At 50.3% G+C, this 12118-nt stretch overlaps 1 protein-coding gene across 2 annotated transcripts in view; it reads left to right on the top strand.

Annotated features, from left to right (window-relative positions):
• The window catches only part of LOC142256187 (phospholipase A2 inhibitor 25 kDa subunit-like), a 46282-nt gene that overhangs the window by 18653 nt on the left and 15511 nt on the right, over nucleotides 1-12118 (top strand). For both annotated transcript variants that reach the window (XM_075327742.1, XM_075327741.1), the window contains one exon: nucleotides 7306-7452. In XM_075327742.1, the coding sequence (XP_075183857.1) occupies nucleotides 7306-7452 (147 nt within the window). The remainder of the gene's footprint in view (nucleotides 1-7305; nucleotides 7453-12118) is intronic.

The raw sequence follows: 12118 nt of genomic DNA, 5'->3' as shown, positions 1-12118 counted from the left end.
CGGGATGTTACGTCCCCGCTCATCTTCGCCCCTCCGCTTCTATTGGCCGCCGCATGACCCGCCCCCTTAGGAAGGAGGTGGGTCGCCGGACAGGGCGACGCTGCAGGGCAGGTAAGTGCATGTGAAGCTGCCATAGCGATAATGTTCGCTGAGGCAGCTATCACAAGATATCGCATGTGCAACGGGGGGGGGGGGCGGGGACAGCTAGCGATGTCACAGCGTGCAAAGTACCCCTTACTTTTATTACTCTGATTGCTGGTATAATGATGCAATGCACCAGCAATATAGCCTGTGTAAAAGCACAAACAGGGAATGTGTGAAGCCCCACAGGTGTAGTGTCGGTGCATTACCTTCAGGGACTCCACGCAGCTGGATCTGGTCACAGGTAGATCTTCTTCTTGTCGTGACGCCACTCTCAGTATTGCGGCCAGTAGGGACCGCCACTGCAGGTTGAGGGTCGCCTGGGGCTGATGGTATGTGCAGTTAGTTGGAATAGCCTCCTGAGAGTGAGGCAAGCCCCAGGGCCCGATGTAGGTGCGTAGTACCACAAGGCGCAGAATAACTCCACACAGGCAGAATGTCTTTCAGGGTTTTTACTCACTTCAGGTGGCAGGGTGAGTAACCCGGGCGTAGCTGGGATGAACCAGGTGGGAACCAGGTATCCTTCAGGCTGACTTTATGAGGGTGACTACCAACTCGCCTTCCTTAGCCCTTGGTGGTTTGGGGTGACCCCGACTTTGAGTCCCTATGGGGGTCACCCAGGGAAGATGCTGCAGCCTCTCTCCCCTTCGTTCGCCGTGTGCTTGTCGCCTGGGCCAGATCACTCCAGCTTCTTGCCTCCTGTGAGCTATGGGCCCTAACTGTGGCTACGTGGCTGCGGCTTTTTGTGGTGTTGTGGCGTGGGCTTTGAGAGCCCCACACCGGCAGGTTTAGCAAAAGAAAGCTGGATCTATCTCCGCTTCGGGATCTGCCGCCCGTTTGGGCCTGGTACTCTCCAGCAGTCTCCTTACTTCCCACTCCGTTGCTCTCTCTCTAGCTGAAGATGGATTTCGGGTAGCACTCCTAGTTGACCGTTCTCCCCCGTCAGTAGCCACTGCGCGGGCGCTGTTAGACAGCAACAGCCCCACAGGTCTGCTCCTCACTGAGCCCTATGGAGTTCTGCTCTAACTGACTCACTGCCCCTCCTCTCCTGTTCTTGCCTACGCCACCTAGCAACCAGATTCTCTTACCACACCCCTTGAGAGGAGATGGAGGCTTTTGGCCCCCTCCACTATTCCAGTGAAGGTCAAGGCTTTTCCCCCTCCTGGGATCCCCAGGGGTCCTCTCATGGGTACATGTGTGAGACCTGATCACTATGCGCCTGTGTTCCACACCCCGGTCAGCCTTCTGGATTACCTGTATTGTACTGTCCCCAGCATGGGTGCAGTACTCAGTGGTGCCTGACCAGGTCAGGGGCGCCACATTCCCCCTTAGTTATCACCAGCACGTCCTCGGGCTGCAAGACAACATTTTAAAATGCATAAAACAGTAAAAACATGGTAAAACATTTAAAACCACCAGGTACCATACATCACCACCCTCCACCCACAAGTCCGTTAACCCACCCAAAACCCTTTCACGTTGGCCGCGGCTTCAGCCACTTCTGGCAGGATGTAGAGGCGGCTTACTTGGGCTGGTGGTTTTCAGGGTATACCTGGCCTGGTGGATCCGCGCCTTCAGCCTCTTCTGGCAGGATGCAGAGGCGGCCTCCACAGTTGGTGCTGACCAGGTACCCTCTTTGTGGTGGAGAGCCAGGCCCCATAAACAGGCATGCTCTCTGGTTGCAGGTGAGCCAAGGCCCTATATACGGACGGGCTCCTCCTGGTTGCAGACGAGCAAAGCCCCTAAACAGGCTGACTTTAGTGGTGGTGGTGCCTTTTTGGTGTAACTATTTACACTGCGAGAGTTTGTGGCTATAGCCAGTTCATAGCCTTAAGGTTTATGGTTTTCTCACAATAGTTTTTGTGGGCACATTACTTGAACTTGAGAACGTTGCAAAACAAAACTTTTCGAAACTTTAACTTTCTAACTGCTGAACTTCTTACTTTCCTTTACTCCTCCATTTCACCAGGGCTTGGGCCTGTAGGGCTGCGGCACCTGTTGCTTTCTTGGCCTCTTTCTTCATCTGTTGTTGTCTCATCTGCAAGTTCCTTGTCTCTGCTTTCTCTATCTTCATCTGTTTCCTTTGCTGCATCTGTTTCTTTATCTCTGTCTTTTCTTTCTTCTTTGGAACATGGTGCTACATCAAGCGCATACAATCCTCTTTCGCCTTCATGCATAGTGAATTGCACTGTATTTCCCATCTTTAAGTTTCTGCCAGGGTGTCCTCTAGGCAGATGAGCGTTCACATCTCTTCTGTTGACAAATATCCCTTCTTTGATACCAGGGGCTACAATGAATCCATATCCACTTCTCAAATTGAAATCCTCCACTACTCCTCTGCAAAGGGGTCCTCTGACCTGTGCTTGGGCTCTTCTCAGGAACCTTTTTTCTTGTAGGTCTCTGGCCGTGACTTCTCTCTGCTCCGGAGACTGTGGTGCAGGGGACAGCGTTGTTCTGTTGCGACGCCTTGTCTTGCGGGCTGGGTTTTGCTGGGCTGTTACTTCAATGCCTGCAGGGCCCCAGGTAAGGTTTCTGGGCTGGTCTTCATCAGCAGACGGTGTCAAGTCCTCCTCATCCCAACGGGAATAGGGTAACATCTCCGGCTCTGAGTATTGCTCCACTGCCGGTGGCTCCGGAGTCAGCTCCTCAGCTGCCTGGCCTCCTCTCCCCCTTAGTTCTTCTTGGCACTCCTTTGGTGGCAGTGCTGGGGATGGGCTTTCTTCAGCTGGTCTGGGCGGTGGACTCTCTGGCGCGGCTGCAGGGGTTGCCTGAATCTCCTTGGGGGTATGCGGAGGGAGCAGATACCGATCCACCATCTCTTGTGGGAACTGGGCCTTTAGGTCAGCCTTCAGCTTCCAGTATTCGGGGTCCTCTCCTATCAGGGTCTTCCTAGCAGGGACCTCTTTGGACTGGGGAGCGGTGTCTGCTCTGGCCTTGCAGGCCGGGGTAAACGGTGATGCAATCTCTTTGCGGGCCGCGCCCTGTATGGCGGCGGCCTGGTCTTGGCGGGCCGCGCCCTGTTTGGCGGCGGCCTGGTCTTGGCGGGCCGCGCCCGGCATGGCGGCGGCCTGGTCTTGGCGGGCCGCGCCCGGCATGGCGGCGGCCTGGTCTTGGCGGGCCGCGCCCGGCATGGCGGCGGCCTGGTCTTGGCGGGCCGCGCCTGGCATGGCGGCGGCCTGGATCGGCGTCGCTGTCGCGATGGAATCGGTGCAGGCTGGGCTGGGCGTCGCTGCAGGGACCGGGTCTTGGTGAGCCGAGCAGGGCATCGCTGCGGCGGCCGGGGCTTGGCGGGCCGCGCCTGGCGTGGCTGCGGCCTGGTTCAGCACCTCACTTGCGGCGCGGACGAGCGTTGCTGCGGCGGTGGGGTCTCGGCGGGCCGGGCCTAGCAGGGCGGCGGCCTGGGTCAGCGTTACGCCAGCGGCGCGGATGAGGGTCGCGGTGGCAGCCGGTTCTTTGCAGGCCGGACTGGGCGTTGCTGCAGGGACCGGGTCTTGGTGGGCCGAGCAGGGCATCGCTGCGGCCGCTGGGACTTGGAAGGCCGCACCTGGCGTGGCGGCGGCCTGCTTCAGCGTCGCCGCACCGGACGCCTCTTCGGGGACCGCGGGCGTGGCAGCAGGGGTCGGGGCACTGGCGCTGGCCGGGGCATCACTCGACTCACCCACCGGTGGCAGCATCGGGGTCTGCGTCATCGCCGTCCTGTCTGGCACTCGGCGCGCGGCTCTCCTTTCATAGGCCCGAACCGCCGCGGTCATCTCCAGCATTTCCATTCGATCTTCCCGGATCTGCTCCACAACCCGGGTCTCCAGTCGGTCGCAGAACTGGGCCAGCTCCCGATACCACCAGGCAGCGGAGCCCGGTTCTGGATTTCTGCGGTCAGACGCCATTTCTTCTGCGCCCTCTTCTGCACGACTCTCCAGCTGTGGACTCGCCGTTGCCTCCGATAGCAAGCTGTTCAGTTTCTGCTCTGCCTCTTTCAGCAGCTCCTCTCCCAGCAGCAGGCTTCTGGCTCCCTTTCTGTCCCGACGTCTCTGGACGCTTCCACTCTCATAGCTGGCAAGGTCAGAACTCTGCAGGGGATCTCTGGGTAGCCACACCCCTTCGTGGGCGGTAACTTCTTCCAGCGCGGGCTGCTGTTGTTTTTCAGCGCGCTTTTCATGGTGGCAATATGGCGGCGCTTCCAATTTTCCAAGCGGACCGCCCAGGCACATGGTCACCTGTCTGAACAGGTCTAGTCCTTATCCTGTTCGTGACGCCAGATGTGAAGCCCCACAGGTGTAGTGTCGGTGCATTACCTTCAGGGACTCCACGCAGCTGGATCTGGTCACAGGTAGGAGATCTTCTTCTTGTCGTGACGCCACTCTCAGTATTGCGGCCAGTAGGGACCGCCACTGCAGGTTGAGGGTCGCCTGGGGCTGATGGTATGTGCAGTTAGTTGGAATAGCCTCCTGAGAGTGAGGCAAGCCCCAGGGCCCGATGTAGGTGCGTAGTACCACAAGGCGCAGAATAACTCCACACAGGCAGAATGTCTTTCAGGGTTTTTACTCACTTCAGGTGGCAGGGTGAGTAACCCGGGCGTAGCTGGGATGAACCAGGTGGGAACCAGGTATCCTTCAGGCTGACTTTATGAGGGTGACTACCAACTCGCCTTCCTTAGCCCTTGGTGGTTTGGGGTGACCCCGACTTTGAGTCCCTATGGGGGTCACCCAGGGAAGATGCTGCAGCCTCTCTCCCCTTCGTTCGCCGTGTGCTTGTCGCCTGGGCCAGATCACTCCAGCTTCTTGCCTCCTGTGAGCTATGGGCCCTAACTGTGGCTACGTGGCTGCGGCTTTTTGTGGTGTTGTGGCGTGGGCTTTGAGAGCCCCACACCGGCAGGTTTAGCAAAAGAAAGCTGGATCTATCTCCGCTTCGGGATCTGCCGCCCGTTTGGGCCTGGTACTCTCCAGCAGTCTCCTTACTTCCCACTCCGTTGCTCTCTCTCTAGCTGAAGATGGATTTCGGGTAGCACTCCTAGTTGACCGTTCTCCCCCGTCAGTAGCCACTGCGCGGGCGCTGTTAGACAGCAACAGCCCCACAGGTCTGCTCCTCACTGAGCCCTATGGAGTTCTGCTCTAACTGACTCACTGCCCCTCCTCTCCTGTTCTTGCCTACGCCACCTAGCAACCAGATTCTCTTACCACACCCCTTGAGAGGAGATGGAGGCTTTTGGCCCCCTCCACTATTCCAGTGAAGGTCAAGGCTTTTCCCCCTCCTGGGATCCCCAGGGGTCCTCTCATGGGTACATGTGTGAGACCTGATCACTATGCGCCTGTGTTCCACACCCCGGTCAGCCTTCTGGATTACCTGTATTGTACTGTCCCCAGCATGGGTGCAGTACTCAGTGGTGCCTGACCAGGTCAGGGGCGCCACAAATGCAGCAGCCATTTGTAATGGAGAATATGAATAACTAAAATATTTTACAGCTCACACTATAGCAATGGAGAAAGGGAGAGAAATGTATAACACATTGAATAAACTTTGCAGATAGCGTGTGACAGAACAGCACTTAAGACCAGTTACAATCCATTTACCTACAGCTAAATATTGGGAGGTTACTTTCACGATACTAAGGCTTCATTCACACCAATTTTTTTCACCTTCAAGAAAAATGGACCATGTTTAATGAGTGAATTTCAAAAGTGTCATCAGGATTCTATCAGAGCTTGATTCGAATTTGAAGAGTTTCAGTGTTACACACATACTATACATTTTATATATATATATATATATATATATATATATATATATATATATATATGTGTGTATGTGTAAAAATAATGTATAATTATATATATATGTATTTTTTTCCTTTCTACCAGTCCATAACATCGTTGGATCAAATGCAACTGCTGTCCAATTTTTGCACAAGCCCATAGACTTGCATTGTCGATTTTTTTTTTTGATTTTTTTTTTTTGATCCATTATTTGGAAATGACTCCACTGAAAATCATAAAAATAGAAAATACCTCATTCACTATTATAGGTACAAATGTTATCTGGGAAAAACTTAGATGGCACTTGTACACAAAAAAAACAACATCCAAATAAACCCTAAAGCAGGCTATACACGCTACGATATCATTAATGATTTATCATCGGGATCACGCCGTTAGTGACGCACATCCGGCGTCATTAATGATATCGCAGCGTGTGACACTTTTGTGCGACCTAAAACGATCGCAAAAGTGGCCAAAATCGTTTGCCGCGGAGAGGTCGTCCTAAAACAAAAAATCGTTTAACGCTCATTAGCGATCTTGTTCCTCGTTCCTGCGGCAGCATACATCGCTACGTGTGACACCGCAGGAGCGAGGAACATCTCCTTACCTCCATCCACCGGCTAGGCAGAAGGAAGAAGGTGGGCGGGATCTTTACGTCCCGCTCATCTCCGCCCCTCCGCTTCTATTGGACGCCTACCATGTGACGTTGCTGTGACGCCGCATGAGCCGCCCCCTTAGAAAGGAGGCGGATCGCCAGCCAGAGTGACGTCGCAGAGCAGGTAAGTCTGTGTGACGGGGGTGCGCGATTTTGTGCGTGGAGGACAGCGATATGCCCATGTCGCACAAAAGATGGGGGCAGGTACGCACGCTAGCGATATCGGCAATGATATCGTAGCGTGTAAAGCCCGCTTAACACTTTGTTTGAATTAAACAGCTTGGAAGGGGTTGAGCGAGTACCTAACTATTAGTACTCGCTATACTCAAAACGAGTACTGTCTAATATGCGCGTAATCATTCCGAATAGCGAGTGTCATGCAAGTCAATGGGGAAAAAAATCGCGAAGTAATGAGTTACCGGAATGCCGCACTATTCATGGGAGTAGCGAATAGTGCAGAATACGGGTTACTCGTTACATTGCGAGTTTTTCCCCATTGACTTTCATTGCACACACTATTCAGAATGAATACGCACGTAGTAAACAGGACACGTTATCAATGTAGCGAATGCGAAGAGTTGGGTACTCGCTCAACGCTAGTTGGATACAGTCCTGCAAAACCTCAGGGTTGTGCACAAATCTTTTTAGTACATTTTGAGTACTTTGCTGTGAGTTAAATTTTTGGGAAAAATTCTGTTACGCTGTTGAAATTGAATTATGAAACCCTCGCTCATCTCTGTTATGTTTTCTATGTAGGTGGAAGAACAATTGAATCCTTTGTCAGGTCGTGCACACCTACAAGCAAATGTCATCAAAAGGGCAGCATAAGCACAGAGCATGGAATAATCAAGATGGTGACCGCATGTTGTGACACTGATAACTGCACTCCTCAGATGCCTCCTTGTAAGTATCCATCACTGGGGTTTGGTTGTTGCTCTAGATATTTATTCTGATTGCCGTATTTGTATTATGGGTATATTTTTGTTCTCTATCAAGAGAGGAGCTTTTTGACGTAATTGACTTAATCTGGATCCATGTTTGGAGAACTGATTTACCAGGATGGACCTGTTTATTCAACCCTACCGAGTGCATTACAATGTTGCTTTGCTGCAAAGGTGCTGATTTGGGTTAAGGAGAACCCTACATCACGGATCCTATTGTCCCGCTGTACTCATATGACCTGGAGTAGTACAGCATAGTTACCACTAGGTGGCAGAAGAGTTGTCAGTGAGCTAATATCACGCTGTACTAAGAGATGACCTGAAGTAGTACAGCATAGTCACCACTAGGTGGCAGCAGAGTAGTCAGTAATCTACTATAACGCTGTACTAAGAGATGACCTGAAGTAGTACAGCATAGTCACCACTAGGTGGCAGCAGAGTAGTCAGTGAGCTAATATCAATCTGTACTAAGAGATGACCTGAAGTAGTACAGCATAGTCACCACTAGGTGGCAGCAGAGTAGTCAGTAATCTAATATCACGCTGTACTAAGAGATGACCTGGAGTAGTACAGCATAGTCACCACTAGGTGACAGCAGAGTTGTCAGTGAGCTAATATCACCCTGTACTAAGAGATGACCTGGAGTAGTACAGCATAGTCACCACTAGGTGGCAGCAGAGTTGTCAGTGAGCTAATATCAATCTGTACTGAGATAACCTGAAGTAGTACAGCACAGTCACCACTAGGTGGCAGCAGAGTAGTCAGTAATCTAATATCACGCTGTACTAAGAGATGACCTGGAGTAGTACAGCATAGTCATCACTAGGTGGCAGTAGAGTAGACAGTGAGCTAATATCACGCTGTATTAGGAGATGAACTGGAGTAGTACAGAATAGTCCCCACTAGGTGGCAGCAGAGTAGTCAGTAATCTAATATAACGCTGTACTAAGAGATGACGTGGAGTAGTACAGCAGTCACCAATAGGTGGCAGCAGAGTTGTCAGTGAGCTAAAATCACTCTGTACTAAGAGATGACCTGGAGTAGTACAGCACAGTCACCACTAGGTGGCAGCAGAGTTGTCAGTGAGCTAATATCACGCTGTATTAAGAGATGACCTGGAGTAGTACAGCATAGTCCCCACTAGGTGGCAGCAGAGTAGTCAGTAATCTAATATAACGCTGTACTAAGAGATGACAAAGAGTCGTACAGCACAGTCACCAATAGGTGGCAGCAGAGTTGTCAGTGAGCTAATATCACTCTGTACTAAGAGATGACCTGGAGTAGTACAGCACAGTCACCACTAGGTGGCAGCAGAGTTGTCAGTGAGCTAATATCACGCTGTATTAAGAGATGACCTGGAGTAGTACAGCATAGTCACCACTAGGTGGCAGCAGAGTTGTCAGGGAGCTAATATCATGATGTACTAAGAGATGACCTGGAGTAGTACAGCATAGTAACCACTAGGTGGCAGCAGAGTTGTCAGTAAGCTAATATCACGCTATACTAAGAGATGACCTGGAGTAGTACAGCATAGTAACCACTGGGTGGCAGCAGAGTTGTCAGTAAGCTAATATCACGCTATACTAAGAGATGACCTGGAGTAGTACAGCATAGTCACCACTAGGTGGCAGCAGAGTTGTCAGTGAGCTAAAATCATGATGTACTAAGAGATGACCTGGAGTAGTACAGCATAGTAGCCACTAGGTGGCAGCAGAGTTGTCAGTGAGCTAATATCAATCTGTACTAAGAGATGACCTGGAGTAGTACAGCATAGTCACCACTAGGTGGCAACAGAGTAGTCAGTCAGCTAATATCACGCTGTACTAAGAGATGACCTGAAGTAATACAGCACAGTCACCACTAGGTGGCAGCAGAATTGTTAGTGAGCTAATATCACGCTGTATTAAGAGATGACCTGGAGTAGTACAGCATAATCACCACTAGGTGGCAGCAGAGTTGTCAGTGAGCTAAAATCATGATGTACTAAGAGATGACCTGGAGTAGTACAGCATAATCACCACTAGGTGGCAGCAGAGTTGTCAGTGAGCTAATATTATGCTGTACTAAGAGATGACCTGGAGTAGTACAGCATAGTCACCACTAGGTGGCAGCAGAGTTGTCAGTGAGCTAATATCAATCTGTGCTAAGAGATGACCTGGAGTAGTACAGCATAGTCACCACTAGGTGGCAGCAGAGTAGTCAGTGAGCTAATATCACGCTGTATTAAGAGATGACCTGGAGTAGTACAGCATAATCACCACTAGGTGGCAGCAGAGTTGTCAGTGAGCTAATATCAATCTGTACTGAGATAACCTGAAGTTTTACAGCATAGTCACCACTAGGTGGCAGCAGAGTAGTCAGTAATCTAATATAACTCTGTACTAAGAGATGACCTGGAGTAGTACAGCATAGTCACCACTAGGTGGCAGCAGAGTAGTCAGTGAGCTAATATCACTCTGTAATAAGAGATGACCTGTAGTAGTACAGCATAGTCACCACTAGGTGACAGCAGAGTAGTCAGTGAGCTAATATCACGCTGTACTAAGAGATGACCTGGAGTAGTACAGCATAGTCACCACTAGGTGGCAGCAGAGTAGTCAGTGAACTAATATCACTCTGTAATAAGAGATGACCTGTAGTAGTACAGCATAGTCCCCACTAGGTGGCAGCAGAGTAGTCAGTGAGCTAATATCACGCTGTACTAAGAGACGACCTGAAGTAGTACAGCATAGTCCCCACTAGGTGGCAACAGAGTAGTCAGTAATCTAATATAACGCTGTACTAAGAGATGACCTGGAGTAGTACAGCATAGTCACCACTAGGTGGCAGCAGAGTAGTCAGTGAGCTAATAGCACTCTGTACTAAGAGATGACCTGGAGTAGTACAGCACAGTCACCAATAGGTGGCAGCAGAGTAGTCAGTGAGCTAATAGCACTCTGTACTAAGAGATGACCTGGAGTAGTACAGCATAGTCACCACTAGGTGGCAGCAGAGTTGTCAGTGAGCTAATATAAATCTGTACTGAGATAACCTGAAGTAGTACAGCATAGTCACCACTAGGTGGCAGCAGAGTAGTCAGTGAGCTAATAGCACTCTGTACTAAAAGATGACCTGGAGTAGTACAGCATAGTCACCACTAGGTGGCAGCAGAGTAGTCAGTGAGCTAATATCACGCTGTATTAAGAGATGACCTGGAGTAGTACAGCATAATCACCACTAGGTGGCAGCAGAGTTGTCAGTGAGCTAATATCAATCTGTACTGAGATAACCTGAAGTTTTACAGCATAGTCACCACTAGGTGGCAGCAGAGTAGTCAGTAATCTAATATAACTCTGTACTAAGAGATGACCTGGAGTAGTACAGCATAGTCACCACTAGGTGGCAGCAGAGTAGTCAGTGAGCTAATATCACTCTGTAATAAGAGATGACCTGTAGTAGTACAGCATAGTCACCACTAGGTGACAGCAGAGTAGTCAGTGAGCTAATATCACGCTGTACTAAGAGATGACCTGGAGTAGTACAGCATAGTCACCACTAGGTGGCAGCAGAGTAGTCAGTGAACTAATATCACTCTGTAATAAGAGATGACCTGTAGTAGTACAGCATAGTCCCCACTAGGTGGCAGCAGAGTAGTCAGTGAGCTAATATCACGCTGTACTAAGAGACGACCTGAAGTAGTACAGCATAGTCCCCACTAGGTGGCAACAGAGTAGTCAGTAATCTAATATAACGCTGTACTAAGAGATGACCTGGAGTAGTACAGCATAGTCACCACTAGGTGGCAGCAGAGTAGTCAGTGAGCTAATAGCACTCTGTACTAAGAGATGACCTGGAGTAGTACAGCACAGTCACCAATAGGTGGCAGCAGAGTAGTCAGTGAGCTAATAGCACTCTGTACTAAGAGATGACCTGGAGTAGTACAGCATAGTCACCACTAGGTGGCAGCAGAGTTGTCAGTGAGCTAATATAAATCTGTACTGAGATAACCTGAAGTAGTACAGCATAGTCACCACTAGGTGGCAGCAGAGTAGTCAGTGAGCTAATAGCACTCTGTACTAAAAGATGACCTGGAGTAGTACAGCATAGTCACCACTAGGTGGCAGCAGAGTAGTCAGTGAGCTAATATCACTCTGTAATAAGAGATGACCTGTAGTAGTACAGCATAGTCCCCACTAGGTGGCAGCAGAGTAGTCAGTGAGCTAATATCACGCTGTACTAAGAGATGACCTGGAGTAGTACAGCATAGTCACCACTAGGTGGCAGCAGAGTAGTCAGTGAGCTAATATCACTCTGTAATAAGAGATGACCTGTAGTAGTACAGCATAGTCCCCACTAGGTGGCAGCAGAGTAGTCAGTGAGCTAATATCACGCTGTACTAAGAGATGACCTGGAGTAGTACAGCATAGTCACCACTAGGTGGCAGCAGAGTAGTCAGTAATCTAATATAACGCTGTACTAAGAGATGACCTGGAGTAGTACAGCACAGTCACCACTAGGTGGCAGCAGAGTAGTCAGTGAGCTAATATCACTCTGTAATAAGAGATGACCTGGAGTAGTACAGCATAGTCACCACTAGGTGGCAGCAGAGTAGTCAGTGAGCTAATATCACTCTGTAATAAGAGATGACC

Source organism: Anomaloglossus baeobatrachus, chromosome 11, assembly GCF_048569485.1.
Source record: "Anomaloglossus baeobatrachus isolate aAnoBae1 chromosome 11, aAnoBae1.hap1, whole genome shotgun sequence".
Taxonomy (NCBI): Eukaryota; Metazoa; Chordata; class Amphibia; order Anura; family Aromobatidae; genus Anomaloglossus; species Anomaloglossus baeobatrachus.
Note: the sequence above shows the minus strand (reverse complement) of the source record. Positions and strands in the feature narration are given on the sequence as shown.